This window comes from Eptesicus fuscus, chromosome 19 (assembly GCF_027574615.1).
Source record: "Eptesicus fuscus isolate TK198812 chromosome 19, DD_ASM_mEF_20220401, whole genome shotgun sequence".
Taxonomy (NCBI): domain Eukaryota; kingdom Metazoa; phylum Chordata; class Mammalia; order Chiroptera; family Vespertilionidae; genus Eptesicus; species Eptesicus fuscus.
Window position 1 is genome coordinate 53,703,752 of NC_072491.1, and position 20,595 is coordinate 53,724,346.

Below are 20,595 nucleotides of genomic sequence, written 5' to 3' on the forward strand. Positions count from 1 at the left end.
ATTTATTTTTAATGCTCAGAATCTTTTTTATATTACTAAGTTTTAAGCATTTTCTTAACCTGCTCAGACTTTATTGTCTGTTGTGGTTTAAATTTCATTTAATGTATTGTATAAACACAGTAAGTAAATCTCATGAAAAAAATGTAGTGGGCATCACTTCTGTGTATGTGAACTATGATTCAAATAATGTGTCCCTGCCACAGGAGGAGTCAAACCTGTGGACCCTCCACCACGCCGCTGCCCCAGGTCCGCTTCTGACCCTCTCACGTAGAAATGGTTGTTACGTCCTTAGAAATAGTCTGTCAGGACCCTGCATTCTAATAATGTACTTTGTGAGAAGTTTAGTTGTGCTTACACAACATTATTTTCTTTTTAAAGAACTTCTGGGATAAATATATTCAGTGATTTTGAGACTTCAGGCAAGTTATATTTAAACATTCTCTTATAGTTGCTAAATCACATAACCAATCATATTTCTCATTTTGTATTGCATGTGAAATAGTTGAGACATTTTTATAGGCCTTTAAAAATTATGTGACATTAACATGTTTTAAAAGTAAGACAAATGGGGCAAAAACTGTCTGCTTACTCAATACTATCTCCTGGAAAATATGTAAGATTTCACACAATTTGTTTTTTAATTTGTTCTTGCCTTTATCTTTTTTCTCATCCATTTTTCCTTCATTCTATTTCATCACTAACTTTTAAAGCAATGTTGTATGTATTTTTGTAAGCTCACTTACTATAACTCTCAGATAACAAGATAGAATCTAAATTAATGAATTATATCATTTACTGAAAAAAACAAAGGCCTCTACCTTAATCCCCATGTGAACAAACAATTTTGAAATAATAAATTTTCTTAGTGTTTTTTTTTCTTAGTGAGAAGGACTAAGTAAAAAGATTATGAAGTAACTGGAGGCCCAGTGCACAAAATCTGTGCACTGGTGGGGGGGGGATGTCCCTCAGCTCGGCCTGCATCCTCTCCAATCTGGGACCTCTTGGGGGATGTCTGACTGTCGGTTTAGGCCTGATCCCACATCCCTCTCACAATCTGGGACTGCTGGCTCCTAACCACTTGCCTGCCTGATTGCCCCTATCCGATTCCCTGCTGGCCTGATTGACACCTAACTGCTCCCCTGCCGGCCTGATCGCCCCCAACTGCCCTCCCCTGCCAGCTATCTTGTGGTGACCACTTGTGGTGGCCATCTTGTGACTATGTGGGGGCAGCCAACTTGTATGTGTCGCAGCAGCCATCTTGTGAGGACGTCGCATGACGCCACCTAGGCTTTTATTATATAGGATAGGTTTTAACGCTTTGCACTCGCTTGTTTTTTTCTCGATTCCTTTATTCTAATGCTAACTGTGTCGAGTCACACTGCGAGGACGTCCCGGGAGGGGAGGTGGTCAGGATGGTGAGCGGGGCGGAGGGCAGGGGAGGCTTCCCGTAGGGAGAGACACTGATGCTCAGTTCTATACACATGTAGAACCAACCATGTGACCACATGACCTGGTTCAACTGTAGACCCTGGAAACATTAGAAACCGTTTAGAATGGTGGATTTCAGCAGAGGGTCCTGTGTAGATCCTTAGCAGGGAATTCACAAACATGTTTGCTTTAATCTAACTTTATGTTTGGCCTCTCACCTTTTTAAAGTCACAAAATGATTCATTAAACCTTCCATTATTAGTATTCTTGTTTCCTTTTGAATGTTTCTGTTCACCTGATACAAATGTGGTAAACTGTTATTTTAAAATACAAGGTCCTCTACTAGGAAATTCCTTCAAGTCCTATGGAATGATTTCTTTTGTCTTTTCATGTCATAGAGGTTGGCTAGATAAGTAATTTAATGAATCCTACTGGTAACCAACATGATTTTATCGATTCTTTTATAAAGTCTGGGGATGAAGATTTAATGCCATTTTGATCTGTATTGTTTTAATTCCTATAGTCAGACTAGAGGCCAGGTGCATGAAATTCATGCACAGGAAAGGTCCCTAGGCCTGGCTGGTGATCAGGGCTGATCAGGTTCCCCGCCTCCCTGCCTCCCCGTCTCCTCCTGTCCCCGCTTCCTCAGTGCTCTGCTGCCTCTGCTGGTCACCTGCATGTTCTGCGCTGCCCCCTGGTGGTCAGCACACATCATAGTGAGCGATCGAACTCCCATTCTCTCGGTTGAACTCTCGATGGGATACTTTGCATATTAGCCTTTTATATACATAGATTTTTCTTAGATGCTTGGAGTATTCTCTTTTCTAAAAGTTACATGAAGTATTTTGTGTACTTTGAAAATTTGACTAAGGCATCTATACCATATGTTTCTTCACATTACTTAGATTTCAAAAGCTTATTTTATCTTGCGTTATTAATCCTATATAATAAAAATCTATTATGCTAAGTGCCCGGTTGTCCAGTCAGCCATTCAACCAATCAAAGTGTAATATGCTAATGATATGCTAAGATCACTCAACTGCTCACTATGACATGCACTGACCACCAGGGGGCAGACAGTTGACCAGTTACTATGATGTGCACTGACCACCAGGGGGAAGATGCTCTGACCTGTAGGTGAGCTTGCTGCTGGGGTTCGGCCGATTGGGACTGGGCGAGATGGGCCAGACACACCCTGGGGCTCTCCTGCTGTCCCTCCCCAGCCCCAATCGTGCACTGGTGGGGTACTTCAGCCTGGCCTGTGCCCTCGCTCAATCCAGGACCCCTCGCGGGATGTCAGAGAGCCAGTTTTGGCCTGATCCCACAGGCCAGGCTGAGTGATCCCATTGGTGCATGAATTCATGCACCGAGCCTCTAGTATATATATATTTTTTGTCACAGTTCATAAATGTAACACCACTTTGTGATTTGTAAGTAGCATTCAGTTGTATTTTTCCTGTAGACATTTTTATGGGGCTTACATTATTTGTCCATATATTTGAGGGCCGATTTCAGATGTTACATGAATAATTCTATCTGAGAATTTTCTGCTGGTGGCTCTATTTCATTTTCCTCTTGATTTTTCATTTTTACCTCAATTTATGTTATATTTTTGTTTGAATGAGGATTTTCTTTTTTCTCCTCAAGTATTTGTATGAAGAAGTTCATCTCATTCTGCATATATTTCTGAAAATTCCCTTACAGTCTTTTGTTTTCATATCTCTATCAAACTAATATTGATAGATCCTATCTAATAATAGACAAAAATGAAAATTGACCATACCTCCGACACACCCACAAGCCACGCCCACCATCCAATCAGAGCGAGTATGCAAATTAACCCAAACCAAGATGGCTACAGCCACAGAGAGCAAGGTTTCCTAGGTAACAGAGGAAGCCAAGCTTTCTGCCAGCTGTTGCAGGCCTACCTAAGCCTCCACTCAAGCTACAAAGTTTCAATTATAGAAGGTAAACAAATTCAAACAAATGGCGGCAGAATGGAGCTGGAGAGAGCAGGCCAGGGTTGCCGCCAGCAACAGGGGAAGCAAAGCTTTCCACACCCCCTGGCTGGGCCCACCCCCTTAAGGCAACAAAGTTTCAATTATAACCCCAAATGGCTGCGGGCCTCGGAGGGAGCCCCAGGCTTGGCTCTGCTCCAGGCTACAAAGTTTCAATTGTAGAAGGAAAATAAATTCCAGATACCAGAGCCTCTGCTTGCATTGCCAGGGGGCGTGGCTGGCCTGCAAACCACCACAGACCCCTCACTCAGGCTGCCCCACGCCCCAAGGGAACCCCACCCTGATCAGGGACACCCTTCAGGGCAAACCAGCTGGCCCCCACCCTTGTACCAGGCCTCTATCCTATCTAATAAAAGAGTAATATGCAGATTGATCATCACTGCAACACACAATATAGCTGCGCCCATGTGGTCAAAGATCCTGCCCCCATGTGGACACAAGATGGCCACCACAAGATGGCCAGCAGGAGAGGGCAGTTGGGAGGCACCCGGCCTGCAAGGGAGGGCAGTTGAGAAGGACCAGGCCTTCAAGGGAGGGCAGTTAGAGGTGATCAACCCTGCAGGAGAGGGCAGTTAGGGGTGACCAGGCCGGCAGAGGAGGGAAGTTGGGGGCAAACGGGCTGGCAGCAGAGTGGTTAGGGGGTGATCAGGCTGGCAGGCAGAAGTGGTTAGGGGCAATCAGGAAGGCAGGCAGGCAAGCAGTTGGGAGCCAGCAGTCCTGGATTGTGAGAGGGATGTCCGACTACCCGTTTAGGCCCGATCCCAGGGATTTGGCCTAAATGGGCAGTTGGACATCCCTTGAGGGGTCCCAGATTGGAGAGGGTACAGGCTGGGCTGAGGGACAACCCCCCTCCGTGCACAAATTTTGTGCACTGGGCCTCTAGTTAATAAATAAAATAGTACATTAATTTTAGGAAATAATTGAGGGTCAATTTCTGAACTGAACTTTGTAAGAAAATAGTAAGAATGTTTTAAATCTTCATTGAGATCCTCTATAAAATCTATAGAACTATCTTCTATGTATACATGTACATACACATATACATTTTATTTCAGACATAAATATATATGCACATGCATATGCTTCATAATTATGCATGTAATACACTGCATGCACATTCTTAGATATGTATGTGGGTTTTGTGTACGTGTGTGTATGTGTGTGTATATACAGTGTCCCCAAAAAACATATACACACTTTAACAGCTGATAGCTCAATTTTGAAAATGAAATGTATTTTAATGAACACTGCCTTTATAATTATTCAAAGTGTGTGTATAGTTTGGGGGACACCCTATACTTGAAAACCTGCAGAAATTAATGTATTTTGTCACTTTTGATGTTACCTAATGATTTTGAGCCTTAATTTCTTCATCTGAAAAATGGACTGATGCTAAGTGACATTCGGGATTCCTGAGAGAATGAGTCCGAGCACCCCACCCAGTGATCGATGACCAGTGCTGCGCTTATTTGTCAGGGCGAGTTCAGCCTATTTGGATGCCAGGGCAGCTATGTTTCTGCTTTTGGAAATCTGTAGGAGGTTATTTCTTAACTAGAGGCCCAGTGCATGAAAATTCATGCACTGAAGGGGGCGGTCCCTCAGCCCGGCCTGCCCCCTCTCACAGTCCGGGAGCCCTTAGGGGCGGGAGGCGACCCAGCAATCAGGGGAAGGCGATGCCCCATCACACCTCTGCTGCTGCCACTGCTGGCAGCACAAGCTTCGGCCGCCCTAGTTACCTGAGCTCGGGCGGCCCTGGGCCACTGGGCAGCCACCATCTGAGGATTGCCTGTACCTCAGTCTGGCCCTGGGCAGCTGGGGGGCTGAGGGGACTGGGAGACTCTGGAGGCAGGTGCCCCGGTGGGGCTGAGGGGACTGGGCGCTGCCATCTTGTGGCTGTGGGTGCCGCCATCTTTGAGGGAGGGGCAGTCAATTAGCATATTCCCTCTTTATTAGATAGGATGAGCCGCTTTTAGGGCTGGCCCATCAACCCACTTATTCAGACCTAAGGCCCTGGACCTTCTGGAGAAAACAGGGAAGGTCCGGGGGAGGCCTGGTCCAGGCTGCTGTTTTGCTCAGTGATGAACAGCGTGCTTTGTGATGACCCGCATTCAAGTTACACCCTGTTTTCTTACAAACTAACTACCGAACCTGCTCCGGAATTGTGTTGTTACATGACATTTGTACCATAAACATGTATTCATGGGTACATATGTTGACTTTTTATTTTTTAACATTTTAAAATAATTTATATTTCTTTGAAATGTGCTTTCTTTCCACCTAAAATGAAACATGATCTCTAGGTCACACATAGGGTCTCACTTTACCATAATCAAAACCACATTCCTACGAAATATACATGAGAGAAAGAGAAAGGTGGGACAAAGGAGAAGCAGAGGGATGGAGGGAAGGAAGGGTGGAGAGGGGGAGAGAGAGGATGAGGGGGAAGGGAGGAGAGAGGGAAAGGGAGAGAAAGGAGGAGGAGGGGGAGGGTCAGCCAGGGCAGGGTCTGGTCCTCAGCCCCGAAGGTGTGCCCGGGGTGAGAGCTGCCGCAGGTTCGTATGGGGATGCCAAGGGCTCATGTAGGCAGTGTGTGTGGAAGAGCGTCTGGCTCAGGACAAGGAGAGGAAAATCAGTTGCCCGGGGGCCTAGAGGCACCTTCCCACAGCTTGCCGCCGTGCTGGCGTCCTTTCAGCTCTCCGCAGCTGTCCCCGCTGTGCGGGCAGGTCCCCGAGGCCCGAGGGCTCGCCCAGGTCAGCCGGGTTCCCGGCCTCGACGGTAAGCTGATGGTGACAGGCGGCGTGTGCATGTCCGAGCCTAAATCTGGTGCTTGCTGAGTTTTGACACATGGTGCCCCCCAAGCCTCTGTCCCCTGGAGCCACCCCAGCTGCCGCCCTGCCCGGCCAGCTGCTCCTGGTTTCTCCTGGGGCCGGGATTTAGAGCACAGCAGAGAAGGCGTGTCTTAGGGCGAAGGGAAGCGGCAGTGTCCACTGCATCCTGTCCAGTTTCATTCACAGCCGCTCCGCTCCTGGCGGCCCCGCGGGGTCCCCAGTGGAGGGGGGGACCCTGGACAGTCCCTCCACCGGCTGCTCCCTCCCGGGGACAGATGGAGATTCATGCAGGGGTGCATTGCTCCTAGCACACCATGGGCGGGCGGCCCACGAGGGAGGCACACATGTCTAACCCCGGGGCTCGGCTGGCTGAGCTTCATCAGGTCTGCTCCCTGGGGCGGGGCTCCCCCTCCTCCCGGGGCCCTGGGGCTGGTCACGTGACAGCTGCCGGAGGAGAAGCCCGCGGGGTGTCTGTGCCGGTGACGGGAGTGGGTCCCTGCTCCGGGCCTGGGGCACCCTAAAGGAGCCGGGAAGCCCACACTGACCGCCGGTTCGTTGCAGTGGTCGGAAACGACGGCTTTTTCGTGATCCTGAGGGGCCTGGCGCGGGCGCAGACCCAGCTGTACAAGAGCCTCATCGACGAGGAGGGCTCCTCGGCCACCTTCATCCCGCAGAGCTTCCACAGCTACGTGTGCAGCGAGGACCTGCAGCCCGCGGCCCCGGACCAGCAGGCGGCGCTGTGCGGCACCCTGGTAAGACGGCCTCACGGTGCAAAAGCGTACCCTTCCAGAACGATCCACGTTCCTTCAGGGAACCCTGAAATGTTTAAGATAATATGTCTTTTAAAAATAAAAATGAAATTAATTACATCAAACTTGAAATTCGTTAAGAAATTGGTGAGTGATGCCTGCAACAACATACGCCCCCCGGCGGGGCTCACGGTGTCATGGATGGAGACAAGACAGCGTGGCCGACCCAGTGGAGGAGGGAGGAGGGCCACGGGCGACGAGGGAGGGAACAGGTGACTTGGGGAGGGGGAGCAGGCGACCTGGGCGGCCTTTTAAATCCAGCTCGGACTGTGTGCTTAGCTTGTTTATCTCAAGAGCGATGCCAAGGTCTGTCACAATCCGCCAGGCCTGAAGAAAATCTATCTTATAGGCAAGATTTCAAGACTGCCAGCTGTCAAAGCCTGCACCCCTAGGATCTTCCTGGGTCTCTGGGTACTCAGATGGGGTCTGGTCCCCTTAGCCTGGATGGTGGCTAAGAAAGCCAGGGTTAGCTTAGGGTAGTCAAGATGGTCCCAGCAGAAAAGAGCCCAAGGAATCAATGACAGAGAAATTAGTTAGCGCGGTGGGACCACACAGGCCCTGGGTTCCCGGGTGTGGGGCTGCCCACCCAGGTCTGTGTGAGTGCTCTCCATGACTCTCTCGCAAAGACGACATCGTCTAAGGACTCACATCTCCGTCATTAAGCGCCCATGATTGTAGCTGGAGATCAGGGAGTGTAATGTCTCCAGCTTTGTTCTTCTTTCTCAAGCCTGTTTTGGCTAGGCAGGGTCTTGTGTGTTTTCCTATGACTTTAGCATTGTTTTCTTCTATTACTGAAATAATGGTGCTGATAGTTTGATAGGGGTTGCATTGACTCTTCACATCACTTTTGGTAGTATGGACATTTACAATTTTTTTTATAAATTACCAATTTTTGAGATCTAACTGACATGTAATACTGTGAAGTTGAACATGTATGACGTGTTTACTGATGCATTTATTAATTGCAATAGGATTACCACTGTAGTGTTAGCTAACCCCTGTCTCATGTCACATGATCGCTATTTAATTTTTTGTGGAAGAACAATGAAGATTTAGTGATAATATTGCTGGCTGTAGTTCCTGTGCTGTGCGTTAGATCTCCAGGAGTTATTGTCTACAAGTAGCAAGTTTGTACCTTAAACATCTCCCCTTCCTTCAGCCCCAGCCCCATTGTACACTCTGTTTTTACCTAAATTTATTCTGTATTGACTAAATTTATTCAATGGCCATGATGACATGGCATATAACCAGGTTTCAAAGTCCACACGTGTGATAGCTGAATTCCACTTTCAGTATATGTCTCTCCATTGGACTCATCGCACTTAGGTCCACCCATGTAGTTGCAATGGCAAGAATTCCTTCTTTTTCACAGCTGGATGATATGATATTGTCTACATAGGCCACATCTACTTTCCTCATCTGCCCACTGAGAGATGCTTAAGTTGTTTCTGTATTTTGGCTATTGTGAATAATGCTGCACAAACGGGAGTTGGCTCTCTCTTGGAGGCTTGTTTTCATGTCCTTTAGATATGCACTCAGGAGTGGAATTGCTGGGTCATATGGGAGTCCTGTTTTAGTTTTGAGGAGCCACCATACTATTTCCCATCAGCAGTGCACAGGGTTCCTTTTTCTCCACATCCCCACAAACACTACTTACCCTGTTGAAGATGGCCATCAGGCAGGTGTGAGACAGGTTCTCATTGTGGTTTTGATTTGCATTTCTCTGGTGAGTAGTGATATTTAGCATCTTCTCATAGCACTGTTGGCTATCTTCTATGGAGAATGTCTAGTTCTTCTGCCCACTTTTTAATTGGATTTTTTGTTATTGAGTTGTATGAGTTCTTTGTATATTTTGGATATTGACCACTCATCTGCCATATAGTTATCTTCCTTATATGGGTTGCTTTTTCATTTGTTGATTGTTTCTTTTACTGTGAAAACTGAAACTTTACTGAATTCATTTATTATTTCTGTTATCATGGATGTCCTTATATCGAAACAGAATCTCTTATAGACAGCATATCACAGGTTCTTTTTAAATAAAATCCATTCAGCCACTCTGTTTTTTTAAATTGGGAAGTTTAATTCACTTACATTTAAAGGAATCATTGATAAGTGAGGGCTTACTATTGCTATTTGGTTGATTGTTTTCTGTTTGCTTTGAAGTTGTATGTTTCTTCCTCTCTTGTCTGTCTTTGTTACTTGATGATGTTTTTGGAAGTGGTTTGCTTTGCTTTTTTTCTTTTGTGTATATTAAAGGTTCTTCTTTGTTGCTATCTTGAGGATTGCATAAAATATCCTGTACTTATATTTGTCTGCTTAAGTTGTTAACAACTGAACTTCAGTCACACGCTGACCCTCCACATCCTCCTCCCTCCCCTTTGTGTACCTGTAGAGTTTACTTCATTTTATAATATGTATCCATTAACTTTTCTATGTGGTTATAGTTATTCTTAATATTTTGTCTTTAACTTTTATATTAGGGCTTGAAGAAATTTATATGCCGCATTATAGTGTTGCTTTATTTTGTATTTGACTATATATTTACCTTTAGAAGTGAGAGTTATGTTTTCACATGCTTTCACTTTGCTATTTAGCATGTTTTTGTTTCAATTTGAAGAAATCCCTTTAGCAGTTTTTCTAAGGTAGGTCTAGTGGTGATGAACTCCCTCAGATTTTATTTGTTTAGAAAAACCTCTTGTCTCTTTTTCATTGTTTAAAGGATCGTTTTGCCGGGTATATTATTCTTTATTGGCAGGTTTTTTTCAGTACTTTAATAAATTGTCCCACTCCCTCCTGGCCTGCCAGATTCTGTTGAGAAATCCATTGATAATCTGACGGGGGTTCCCTTTATTGTAACATATTTATTTTCTCTTGCTGCTTTCAAAATTCTCTGTCTTTGACTTTTTTTTTAAATATATTTTATTGATTTTTTACAGAGAGGAAGGGAGAGAGATAGAGAGCTAGAAACATCAATGAGAGAGAAACATCGATCAGCTGCCTCTTGCACACCTCCTACTGGGGATGTGCCCGCAACCAAGGTACATGCCCTTGACTGGAATCGAACCTGGGACCTTTCAGTCCGCAGGCTGACCCTCTATCCACTGAGCCACACCAGTTAGGGCAAAATTCTCTGTCTTTGACTTTTGAAAATTTAATTATAATACACCTTAATGTGGAGCTTTTTACATTCTATCTATGTGGGTTCTTTGGGCCTCTTGAATCCTGATGTCTGTTTCCTTCTCTGGGCCTGGGGCGTTGGGGGCTTTATTTCTTTAAGTAAGCTTCCTGTCCCTCTGGGTGGGGTGCGTGCGCAGGAGTGGTGCTGGGTCCAGGGTGAGCATGCACCAGGACTCAGGGGTGTCAGTGGTGCCAGCTCTGGGGGGCACATGCTCCATTCCAGGGAGACACAGCAGCATGCCTCTTTGGTCTCTGGCAGCAGGTCCACACTGGCCAAGTCTGGCATTTCTCAGGGACCCAAGTCCTGTGTCCTCAGCAGCTGGGGTGCCGGGTCCTTAGTCGTGAAGACCCCAGGTCATCCTGGAGAACTCACAAGGCAGGGGGTCCTCTCCTCATTGAACTGCGTGGCCCGGGGGAGGGATGGTGGGTGAAATGTGTCCTTCCTTTATCTCTGTGGCCAGCGCCCTCCATTGGGATTTTCAGCTTATTAATTGAACCCCACACGCTCCCACAGCTATTTCAGTTTGCGGATTATTGTTAAATGGCTGTTTTGTGGGGGGAGGCAGGGGGGAGGGCTGAGTGGGATCTCTTGGTCCCTCATCTTGCTGAGGTCCGTGATATTGATTTGATTCATGATCTTGGCTGGGGTGGAGGAGGGCAGGGAGAGAGCAATTCCAGAGGCTTCCACTTCCTCTTCCTTACTATTGGCTCTCGCCACAAAGACCAGGAGACCACGCGAGGGCTCTGCCAGCTGTCCCCGGAAATTGTGCAGTGGAGGTCCATGGAAGTTGCCACCAGACCTGGGACAACACCCGTTGTTTCTGGAACATTCTCCACATGCTGCAGTGTAACATGGCCAGGAGGACACTTCATGTCGAGGTTTAAAAATCCCTACCCTGTTTCAGGGCTCAACAGAACACTCACTGGGGTTGCGACCACAGCCTTATCTGGGCTCTGCTGCCAGCCCTCAGCTTTCCTGTCTTCAACTGGGAAGAGAGTGTCTTTATGCGTTGCCATGGGAACCTTGGATCACATGCTCCACCTTGAGCTCCTGGTTGATTTTCCCAGCTTCCCATTCCCTCCTGGTTATTGCTGGTCCCAGCAGGTCATCCTAGAATTCCTCAGCTCAGCCTCCCAGGGTCGGAGGTGGTGCAGCCCCCGCTCCTCCTCCTCTGCGGATGCCCAGCCCTGGCCGCAGCGCTGCGCCGCCTGTCCACCAGGGCCCGCTGCCCCCTGGGGAGCCAGTGCCGTGGCGGCCGAGCATCTGGCAGGCAGTCGTCAGCTCTGAAATTCTTCGTTTTTTTTGTAGTTCTGATAGAATCTTTTAAAAAAGTACAGACATGCAGGCAGACCATTCTGTCAGCAACACTAGAGCTTCTGTTTTCGTTAAGTGACCAGTCTGTGACTGTTCATTCACGTCTGGTCCTAAGCTTGACCCCTGCTAACCCTGACCCCTGCGGACCCTGACCCCTGTGGACCTTGACCCCTGCGGACCCTGACCCCTGCTAAACCTGACCCCTGCTAACCCTGACCCTTGTGGACCCTGACCCCTGCTAACTCTGACCCTTGTGGACCCTGACCCCTGCTAACCCTGACCCTTGTGGACCCTGACCCCTGCTAACCCTGACTCCTGCTAACCCTGACCCCTGCTGCCGACTCCGCCACTGAACACTGTGAGTTGTGTCCATAGAACATGCTGCTCTTTGCCCAATTTCAGTCGCTGACCTTCCTGTGTATTCGTTTAATGGGACTCTTAAAAATTAAAATATTACGACTCCCAAAGATTTGTGCATGGCAGAATTTTCATAATTTTTACAAGCAATCACAGGGTTACCGGGCGTATGTGGACTTTCCCTCCATCTGTTAGGCTGGTTGCCGTCACTCGGGTTTTTGCTGTGTCCCATTAGAGAACCAATAAAGCCGGGCACCTTCACCCCTCACTTTCCCTCCAGCAGCTGGTGCACAGGTGGGCGTCGCTGGCATGGTGAACAGATGAGAAGCCACAGTCTAGGACCCGGCTCATTCTTCACGGTCGCCGTCCAGCTCTGGGTACGGGGGGACTGCAGACGCCTGCGCTCCTTGCTCCCCGGGCCGGACTCGACAGGGAGAGCAGATGTTTGGAAGGAGCTCTTGTCTTTGCTTTGCTCGACGCTGACATACATTCAGGCAGAAAGGTCTCTGTTCCAGTGCAGACGTGTGCCATGGAGCGTGGTGTGGCCCAGCTCTCGGCGGCCAGGGGTGAAACAAGCCTTCCTCATGTGGCCCCTTACTGTCTCCATCGAACAGCTTCCTTCATTGCTTCCTCTACAAACGGGTCGTTACTGGACCCGCCTCAGGAATTCTGTGAAGCTTACCTGAGAAAATGCAATCCTGCTCTCACCAGGGTGTGGGTTCCATAAAGGCTAGTGTACTGTCACTGTAGCTGAAGCAGAGTGAGGAGCAGGGAGGTCGCTACATGCTGTAACATGTGCTATGCCTGTGGCTGAAGCAGAGTGAGGAACAGGGAGAACATCGCTACATGCTGTAACATGTACTGTCCCTGTGGCTGAAGCAGAGTGAGGAACATGGAGAAGGTCGCTGCATGCTGTAACATGTGCTGTCCCTGTGGCTGAAGCAGAGTGAGGAGCAGGGAGAAGGTCGCTACATGCTGTCACATGTGCTGTCCCTGTGGCTGAAGCAGAGTGAGGAACATGGAGAAGGTCGCTACATGCTGTAACATGTGCTATGCCTGTGGCTGAAGCAGAGTGAGGAGCAGGGAGAAGGTCGCTACATGCTGTAACGTGTGCTGTCCCTGTGGCTGAAGCAGAGCGAGGAACATGGAGAAGGTCGCTACATGCTGTCACGTGTGCTGTCCCTGTGGCTGAAGCAGAGTGAGGAGCAGGGAGAAGGTCGCTACATGCTGTCACATGTGCTGTCCCTGTGGCTGAAGCAGAGTGAGGAGCAGGGAGGTCGCTACATGCTGTAACGTGTGCTGTCCCTGTGGCTGAAGCAGAGTGAGGAACATGGAGAAGGTCGCTACATGCTGTAACATGTACTGTCCCTGTGGCTGAAGCAGAGTGAGGAGCATGGAGAAGGTTGCTACATGCTGTAAGATAGTTAATGCTCCCCGGCTGCTGGGCTGGAGTGGATCAGCACCTGCTGCGCACCCCGAAATGCTGCCCCGACCGGGTGCGCTGGGGCAGCTCCCAAGCAGGATGCTCGCAGCTGCAGGCCTTCCTCAGTCGGGAGCTGGCTCGTGTTGGGAGTTCGGTGTCTCATCGTCTTCCCCTCTCGAGCACCTCTGCCCCTCATCCCACCCCAGGGAGCCACGACCACGGAGGGAAAGCGTATCTACAACATGGAGACACCGTGTTCCATCTCCTTTTTCTGGCCTCCGAATCTCGCCACGGACCTTCCTTTTCTGCCCCCCTGTCTGCGGAGGCAGGTGCCTGGCACGGCCCACCCGCTTCACCAGCTAACTCACTAGAATTACTGGCTTCTCATTCATGGGCCATTAGGTTACAAGGAAGCTCAGTTGGTTGTTCAGTTGCAGTATCTGCCTAATTCATGATCTTGACCCTCACCTTTGGTCTCGTGTTCAGGGTTACTGTGTGTAGCATCACTGCGAATTGATGGGTGCCTTCTGCCCACCGTCTCATTTTGCTGTAGCTGTCTAGCTTTGTTACGGTCTCCAAAACTGTGTTGCATTACTTACCAAATAGAAATATGTATCTCTACCTGTAAATGCTTATATACTTAACAGAATGTATAGAACACCAATGCACCCTATAAAGCAGGGACAATATTGCAGTTAGAGAGAGACGCAAAGAACAAGGAAACACTAAGTGCAACTTGAAGCAACAAAGGTGAGAATGAAAGAGCACAAAACTCGGAGGAGACAAGTCTCAGCTTGAGTCCTGGCTCTGCTGTTACTGCCATCAGCGGGGACACGCTCCTTAAGGTTTCTGAAGCTCATGTTTTCCTTAATCTGTGAAATCAATTTAGTGGTAGTAATAATACTAATATGATCCTTCTCATAACTCTGCTTTGAGAACAAGATGATCCACGAATGTACTTAACACAAATAAGAACAAAAGCTTAAGAGCTCAAAAAAGTTCTGCTTTCATTATTATACACTAGAGGCCTGGTGCACGGATTCGTGCATGGGGGGGGGGTGGGAGGGGGTCCCTCACCCTGGCCTGTGCTCCACAATCCGGGACTGCTCGGGGGATGTAGCAGTGCACCAAGCGGCAGGCAGCCAGGGAGGAGCCTGAGCCGCTCGCACTCATCCTGGCCCACTGTGCCTGCTTCTGGCCATGAACCCGGCTTCTGGCTGAGCGGCACTCCCCCTGTGGGAGTGCACTGACCACCAGGGGGGCAGCTCCTGCGTTGAGTGTCTGCCCTCTGGTGGTCAGTGTGCATCATAGCGACTGGTTGACCAGTCATTCTGGTTGTTTGGTCATAAAGGCCACTTAGGTTTTATATATATAGATTACCGATAGATGAGTTGCTAAATGAACTTTTCAGGAAGCAATTACTATTTGAGCTTAAGGGAAAGTGTGGTAACTTTTGGGAGGATTTAGATAAAGGGGATGGACTGAGAGGTTAAATGAATGGACTGAGCAGGTCAGGGAAGGGCACACTGTGGTCCCAAGGGGCTGTTGGGGGAAAATGCAGTCAGAATTCACAGGTATTCTTGGTGCCAGTGAGTAAACTCTGCCGAGAATGGTAAGACCCTCCACGGCACTATTTTGCAGGTAGGTCTAGAAAATTAGGCAGGAGAGTAGAGGATCTTGAGGTTGAGGGTTAAGGAGTTTGTTCTTATTGGACACTACTTGAAATCATGGACATTGACTTATACCCACAATAGTATTTTACCCAATAATTTATATGAGGCATGTTTTTGAAAGAATAACTATAGAAGCCTGGTACATAAAGAAGGAAGAGTAATTGTCTGATCACTGCTGTGGTCCAGGAGTGATATTATAAGGGCATTAAGTACACAGTAATTAAATTCTTAGTTTGTGCCAATATAAATCAGATGGTTTATGTATGTGCTACCAGGACCAGCACATAAAGGAAACAAAATGATATTTATTTGCATTCAGTCTGAGATCTATAATTAGACCATTTATTCCTTGTCGGAGCAGGTGAAAGCGATGGTCCATCTCCCATGGTGATTGTGTAAATCGGGCTGCCAGCTGTCAAAGCATAAACAGCCAGGGTCTTCCCGGAGCTCTGGATCTCAGATGGGGTCTGGTCCACTTAGCCTGGAACTGGGCTAAGAAAGCCGGTGTTAGATTTTGGGTCGAAAAGAGCCAAAGGAGCCGATGAGAGTGAAATTAGTTAGCAGAGATAATAAGCACATGCGTGCTCTGATTGCTGGCTGCATGCATTTAATTGTTGATGTTTAGTTTAATTCCTACATCTTTCAGGAATAAACCTCCTCTCAATTATCTTTTTTATTGGCTTGTATCAATTGCTAGCTAGTCAGTCAATAACAAGCTGTGTGGGTGAGGATTGGGTGGTGGTGGGGTGAGGGGAGGGGGTGGGAATTGGTAAAACCAATTTGCTGCCAGCATGTATGTAGCCTTAATTTGGAGTGAAGATATTTTGAGCAAGTTAATCACTCACCATGGAATCCCATTTTTTCCCATCTCTTATCTACAAGATATTCTAATCTACGTTATCAGTACAGATTGTATCTTTCTTAGGTGAGGGTAATTGAGCCATGGAGATCTTACTCATACTACCCAATGAAGTTTGGGTTTTATCAGATATTTGGAGAAAAGTTGGGGGAACTTAACAGGCATTGATAAATGGTTCTTCCATCTTGAGAAATGAGACATCTTTTTCCTAAGGCAGTTGAATAGCAATTTCATCTTAAGTCAAGAATAAAACTCAGGCAATAATTTCAAATGGAAATTTATTCCGATTAATTGTAAGTTCTGGGCCAAGCAGGATAGTGGGGTACCCTGAAGAGCAAAGGCAAAGTCCTCTCAGTGGGGCAGGGACTTTGTCGTCAGGGTGTCAGACCCTCTGCTTCCTGATTTCTGAGACTGGGTGCTGCTTGGCTTTCTGGTGGACCCTTCTCTAAGCTCGTGGCCTCGTTCTTTTCTGGCCTCTGCACACCAAACCCTCCTCCCAGGCCGCTCCAGGCCAGACCTACTGATTCCTCACAGCTCCTGGCTCCTTCACGCACAGACTGTCCTGAGATCCTCTGCAGCCGTCTTAGCTCTGCTCCTGGACCCCTCTCCCAACCCCAGTGTGAAGGTCACGTCCTTGACACAAGGGAGCTTATTTTTTTCTAATGCCCAGTATGGTATTCTAGGAACTTTTAGGGCTTTCAATCAGAATAAATTTAATTACATTTAGTTTCATTTAATTAGACGGAGCTTTCAAAACATTAAAGACAATTGTTAAATGAGTTTTGATTAAATTAAATTGCAAACAATAAAGGATTTAATCTCCATTGATTCAAAGTTCCTGTTTTTATGTACTGCATTTATTTTATCTTAATTGCTCTGCTTAAAATACATACAATTATTTTGTTCTTAAAAATGAAATATAAATATTAGAATATTCAGACATTTAAAATGACACAAAAAATTTTTCTGCTATAGTTATGGAATTAGAACTTAACATTTAATTGTCTCCCCAGTCCTTAAAAAATTAATATAGTTTATTTACAATGTGAAAATATTTCTTATCATGACTAATATAGTGAAAATATTTCTTATCATTACTAAATGTAGTGGACATTTATTTTCACATAGAGGTCAAATGTGAGGTATAACTAAAAATAAACATTGGGTCATAGCCAAGATGCTACTATGTGAAAATAAATTAGAGGAAGAGTAAAAATTATAGTGTTTATACTTAGGAATAAGTTTACCTAAGGAGGTGAAGACCTGTATATTGAAAACTATGAGACATTGATGACAGAAACTGAAGAAGACACAAATTAATGGGAAGGTATTTTGTGCTCATAGTAGAAGAATGGATATTGTTAAAATGTCCATACTCCTCAAAGCAATCTGCATATTCAGTGTAATCCCTATCAAGGTTACAATGGCTTCTTTTGGCTGATCTTTGGTTGATCTCTTCCCACCCACCCACCCTCCCCTGCCTTCGCTTTCAGATTCCACAGTCTGTTTCGTGCTTCTATGTCTCTGGATCTATTTGTTCATCGGTTTATTTTATTAATTAGATCAACCAAAGAACCTGTATGCATATATGCATAACCCATGTTCACTGACAATAGGGTGGTGAAGGCCTGGGGTGAGGGGTGGAGGGGGCTAGAAGAGGTCAATGGGAGAAAAAGGAGACATATGTAATACTTTCAACAATAAAGATTTAGAAAATCACAATGGCATTTTTCAAAGATTTACAATAAATAATCCTAAAACTTATATGGAACCATAAAAAAAAACACCCAAATATGCAAAACAATCTTGAGAAAGAACAAAGCTAGAGGTGTCATGCTCCCTGATTTCAAGCTATATTATAAAGTTACTAGAGGCCCAGTGCATGAAATTTGTGCATGGGGGGGGGTGTCCTTCAGCCTGGCCTGAACCCTCTCGCAATCCAGGTCCCCTTGGGGGATGTCTGACTGCTGGTTTAGGCCCGCCTGATCCCCTCACAATCTAGGACCACTGGCTCCTAACCGCTCACCTGCCTGCCTGCCTGATCATCCCTAACCCCTCTGCCTGCCTGCCTGATTGCCCCTAACTGTTCACCTGCCTGCCTGCCTGATCATCCCTAACCACTCTGCTTGCCTGCCTGATTGCCCATAACTGCCTCTGCCTTGGCCCCTGCCACCGCAGCTTCATCAGGAAGGACGTCTGGAAGGTCGTTTGGCTGTCCGGTCTACTTAGCATATTACACTTTTATTATTATAGATAGTAATTGAAACATTGGATTAAACAGACACATAGACAAGTGGAACATAACAAAAATCGCAGAAATAAACTCAAGTACAGTAGGTCCTCAGGTTATGTCGGAGATCCGTTCTTATGGGGCGATGTAACACGATTTTTGCCGTAAGTCGGAACCCACCTACATAAGCACCTACGTCACTCACATGGAGCATATACACAGCAGTAATGAAGTGAAACAGTAAAAAAAAAAACACCTAAAAGAAAGATAACAATTCCTGACCTTTACTTGTGGTAAATAAATAATAAAAAACATAAAGCACATATGTACATACGTCGAAATGACAGAACTTATTTTTTATATAAATAAATGGGAGATGGTGACATAACCACGAAATGACGTACATCAAGTCCGACATAACCCGAGGACTGTCTGTATATATGATCACTTAGTTTATGACAAAGGGGCCAAGAATATACGATAGGATTATGTAGTATTTTCAATAAATGATGTTGGAAAAACTGGACAGCCACATGCAAAAGAATGAAACTAGACCACTATATTACACCACACACAAAAATTAACTCAAAATGGATTAAAGACTTGAAGACATAAAATTAGGTGGTAAGCTCCTTGACATAGGTCTGGGAGATTTTTTTTTTTAATCTGACACAAAAGTTATTATCAAAAACAAGTGCTGGTGAGGATGTGAAGAAAAGGGAACCCTCAGACACTCTTGTGGGAAGGTAAGGTGGTGCAGCCACTATGGAAAACAGTGTGCAGATTATTTAAAAATTAAAAATAGAACTCCCATATGATTGAGCAATTCCACTTTTGGGTATTTATCTGAAGAAAACAGAAACACTAACTTGAAAAGATATATGCACCCCATGTTCACTGCAGCATAATTTTCAAGGTACCCCGACCCCACACATGCACAGCCTCCCCACTATCAGCCTCCCCACAGGAGTCGCCCCCACAAGAGTCGTGCATTTGCTACTGTTGATGAACCTGCATGGATAAATCATAATCACCAAAGTCACATTTTTACTTAATGTTTTCCGGGACTCAAATCTATTCTATCTCAAAGGGCGGTTTCCTCCCTCATGCTGAGTCTTTGACATAGTCCACGCTCCCATGTCCTTCAAGCAGCTCTACAATCCATCGCAGACCTTCCCCAAAGGACTTGAGTAGGATTAGGAAAGCAGCCCCCCCCCCCAGGTGTCTGTCACATGATCGCATCCCACCCAAACTATTAACAATAAGTCCCCCCACACTCAATCCACACCAGGCAAACACCTGCATCGTCTCGTTTCCAAGGTTGTGCTTTCATTTTTGTAAAAATGAGTTTTCTCATCAGAGAATTAAGCAGGAGAAAGTGTCTCAGCAGCCACTATCCCCAAGGGATATATTTTGGGTGAATAAATCCATCTCTCATTTGTAAGGATCACTCAAATAAATATAATTGTTCAGGTAAAATTCCTGAAAGCCCAGCAGATTCTTGGACTGATGTCTCATAGCTATAGGTTTGCTTTACCTTACTTCCTGCTTCACCTCCAGAAACTTCTCCAGAACTCCTGCCTTAATGTTGCAATTCCTCTATTATTTTTTTTACAATCACGCTTCTGGTTTTTTAATTTTTCTACCAGACAGAATGGTGACATGATGAGGGTAAAGGCACCAGCCAGCCTGTTCCATTAGTAATTTTCCCACTATTTCTGCAATAAGCTCACTTACGGGTTTTCATTTCCCTAGTCATCATTTATCTGCTTCTGTCATTGACCAGAGTGGGAATGGGAAGCTTTTGAGTGCAGCTATCAGCAAACTTGATGATGCCAATAACTGTCAGAATTTTTGACAGTAATGTAGACTTTGAGTATGGTCTCCCATTTTTAAGGACAGATTTTTTTTTCCGTACAGTTGGAATTTTTTTCATGAAACTTGGTTAGAGTTTGGTCTTAGCCTCCGTTATCATTAAGAGGGTTTAGAATGTGTGTAATCTAAAACCCCTATCCGTAAAGGTTTTAAGCAATAAGTATATTATGTCACATAAAGGAAGTCTGGGGTTTGTTCCCTTAGGACCAGCCTTAGAAAGCTGCCTTTCTCCTCAGATCCCCCTCAGTCCTCACTATCCCAGGCATTTCCACTCTGTAAGTCACTCATCTACTGTATTTCTTATGGCTTCCAGAATGGACGATGGTGGTCCATCTTTCAACTCAGTGCTGACAGAGGTGAAGGGACCGCCATTGTTAGCTTAGAGAAATCAGGACCCAGCCCTAAGGCAGCCCGTGATCTCTGGTCACTTTCAGCCTGATGCCTGAACAAAACCAGGCTTGTGTGAGCAAGTGAGGCAGCAGCAAGGACGTGCTCCCAAGGAGATAAGCAGATGGATGTGTTTCTGACACAAAATTCCCAGGAGTCAGTGCGGCATCTGCAGATCGGCAAAGCTCTCTGTAAAATGTAAACAGGACCCTC

General features: G+C 46.2%; 1 protein-coding gene across 6 annotated transcripts in view; it reads left to right on the forward strand.

Moving 5' to 3' along the window:
• The window catches only part of CNBD1 (cyclic nucleotide binding domain containing 1), a 222,372-nt gene that overhangs the window by 96,533 nt on the left and 105,244 nt on the right, over nucleotides 1-20,595 (forward strand). For all 6 annotated transcript variants that reach the window (XR_008554555.1, XM_028137827.2, XM_028137830.2 and 3 more), the window contains exon 6: nucleotides 6,836-7,026. Coding sequence is in view for 5 of the 6 variants with exons in the window: in XM_028137827.2 (XP_027993628.2) it covers nucleotides 6,836-7,026 (191 nt within the window). In the remaining variant the exon portion in view is untranslated. The remainder of the gene's footprint in view (nucleotides 1-6,835; nucleotides 7,027-20,595) is intronic.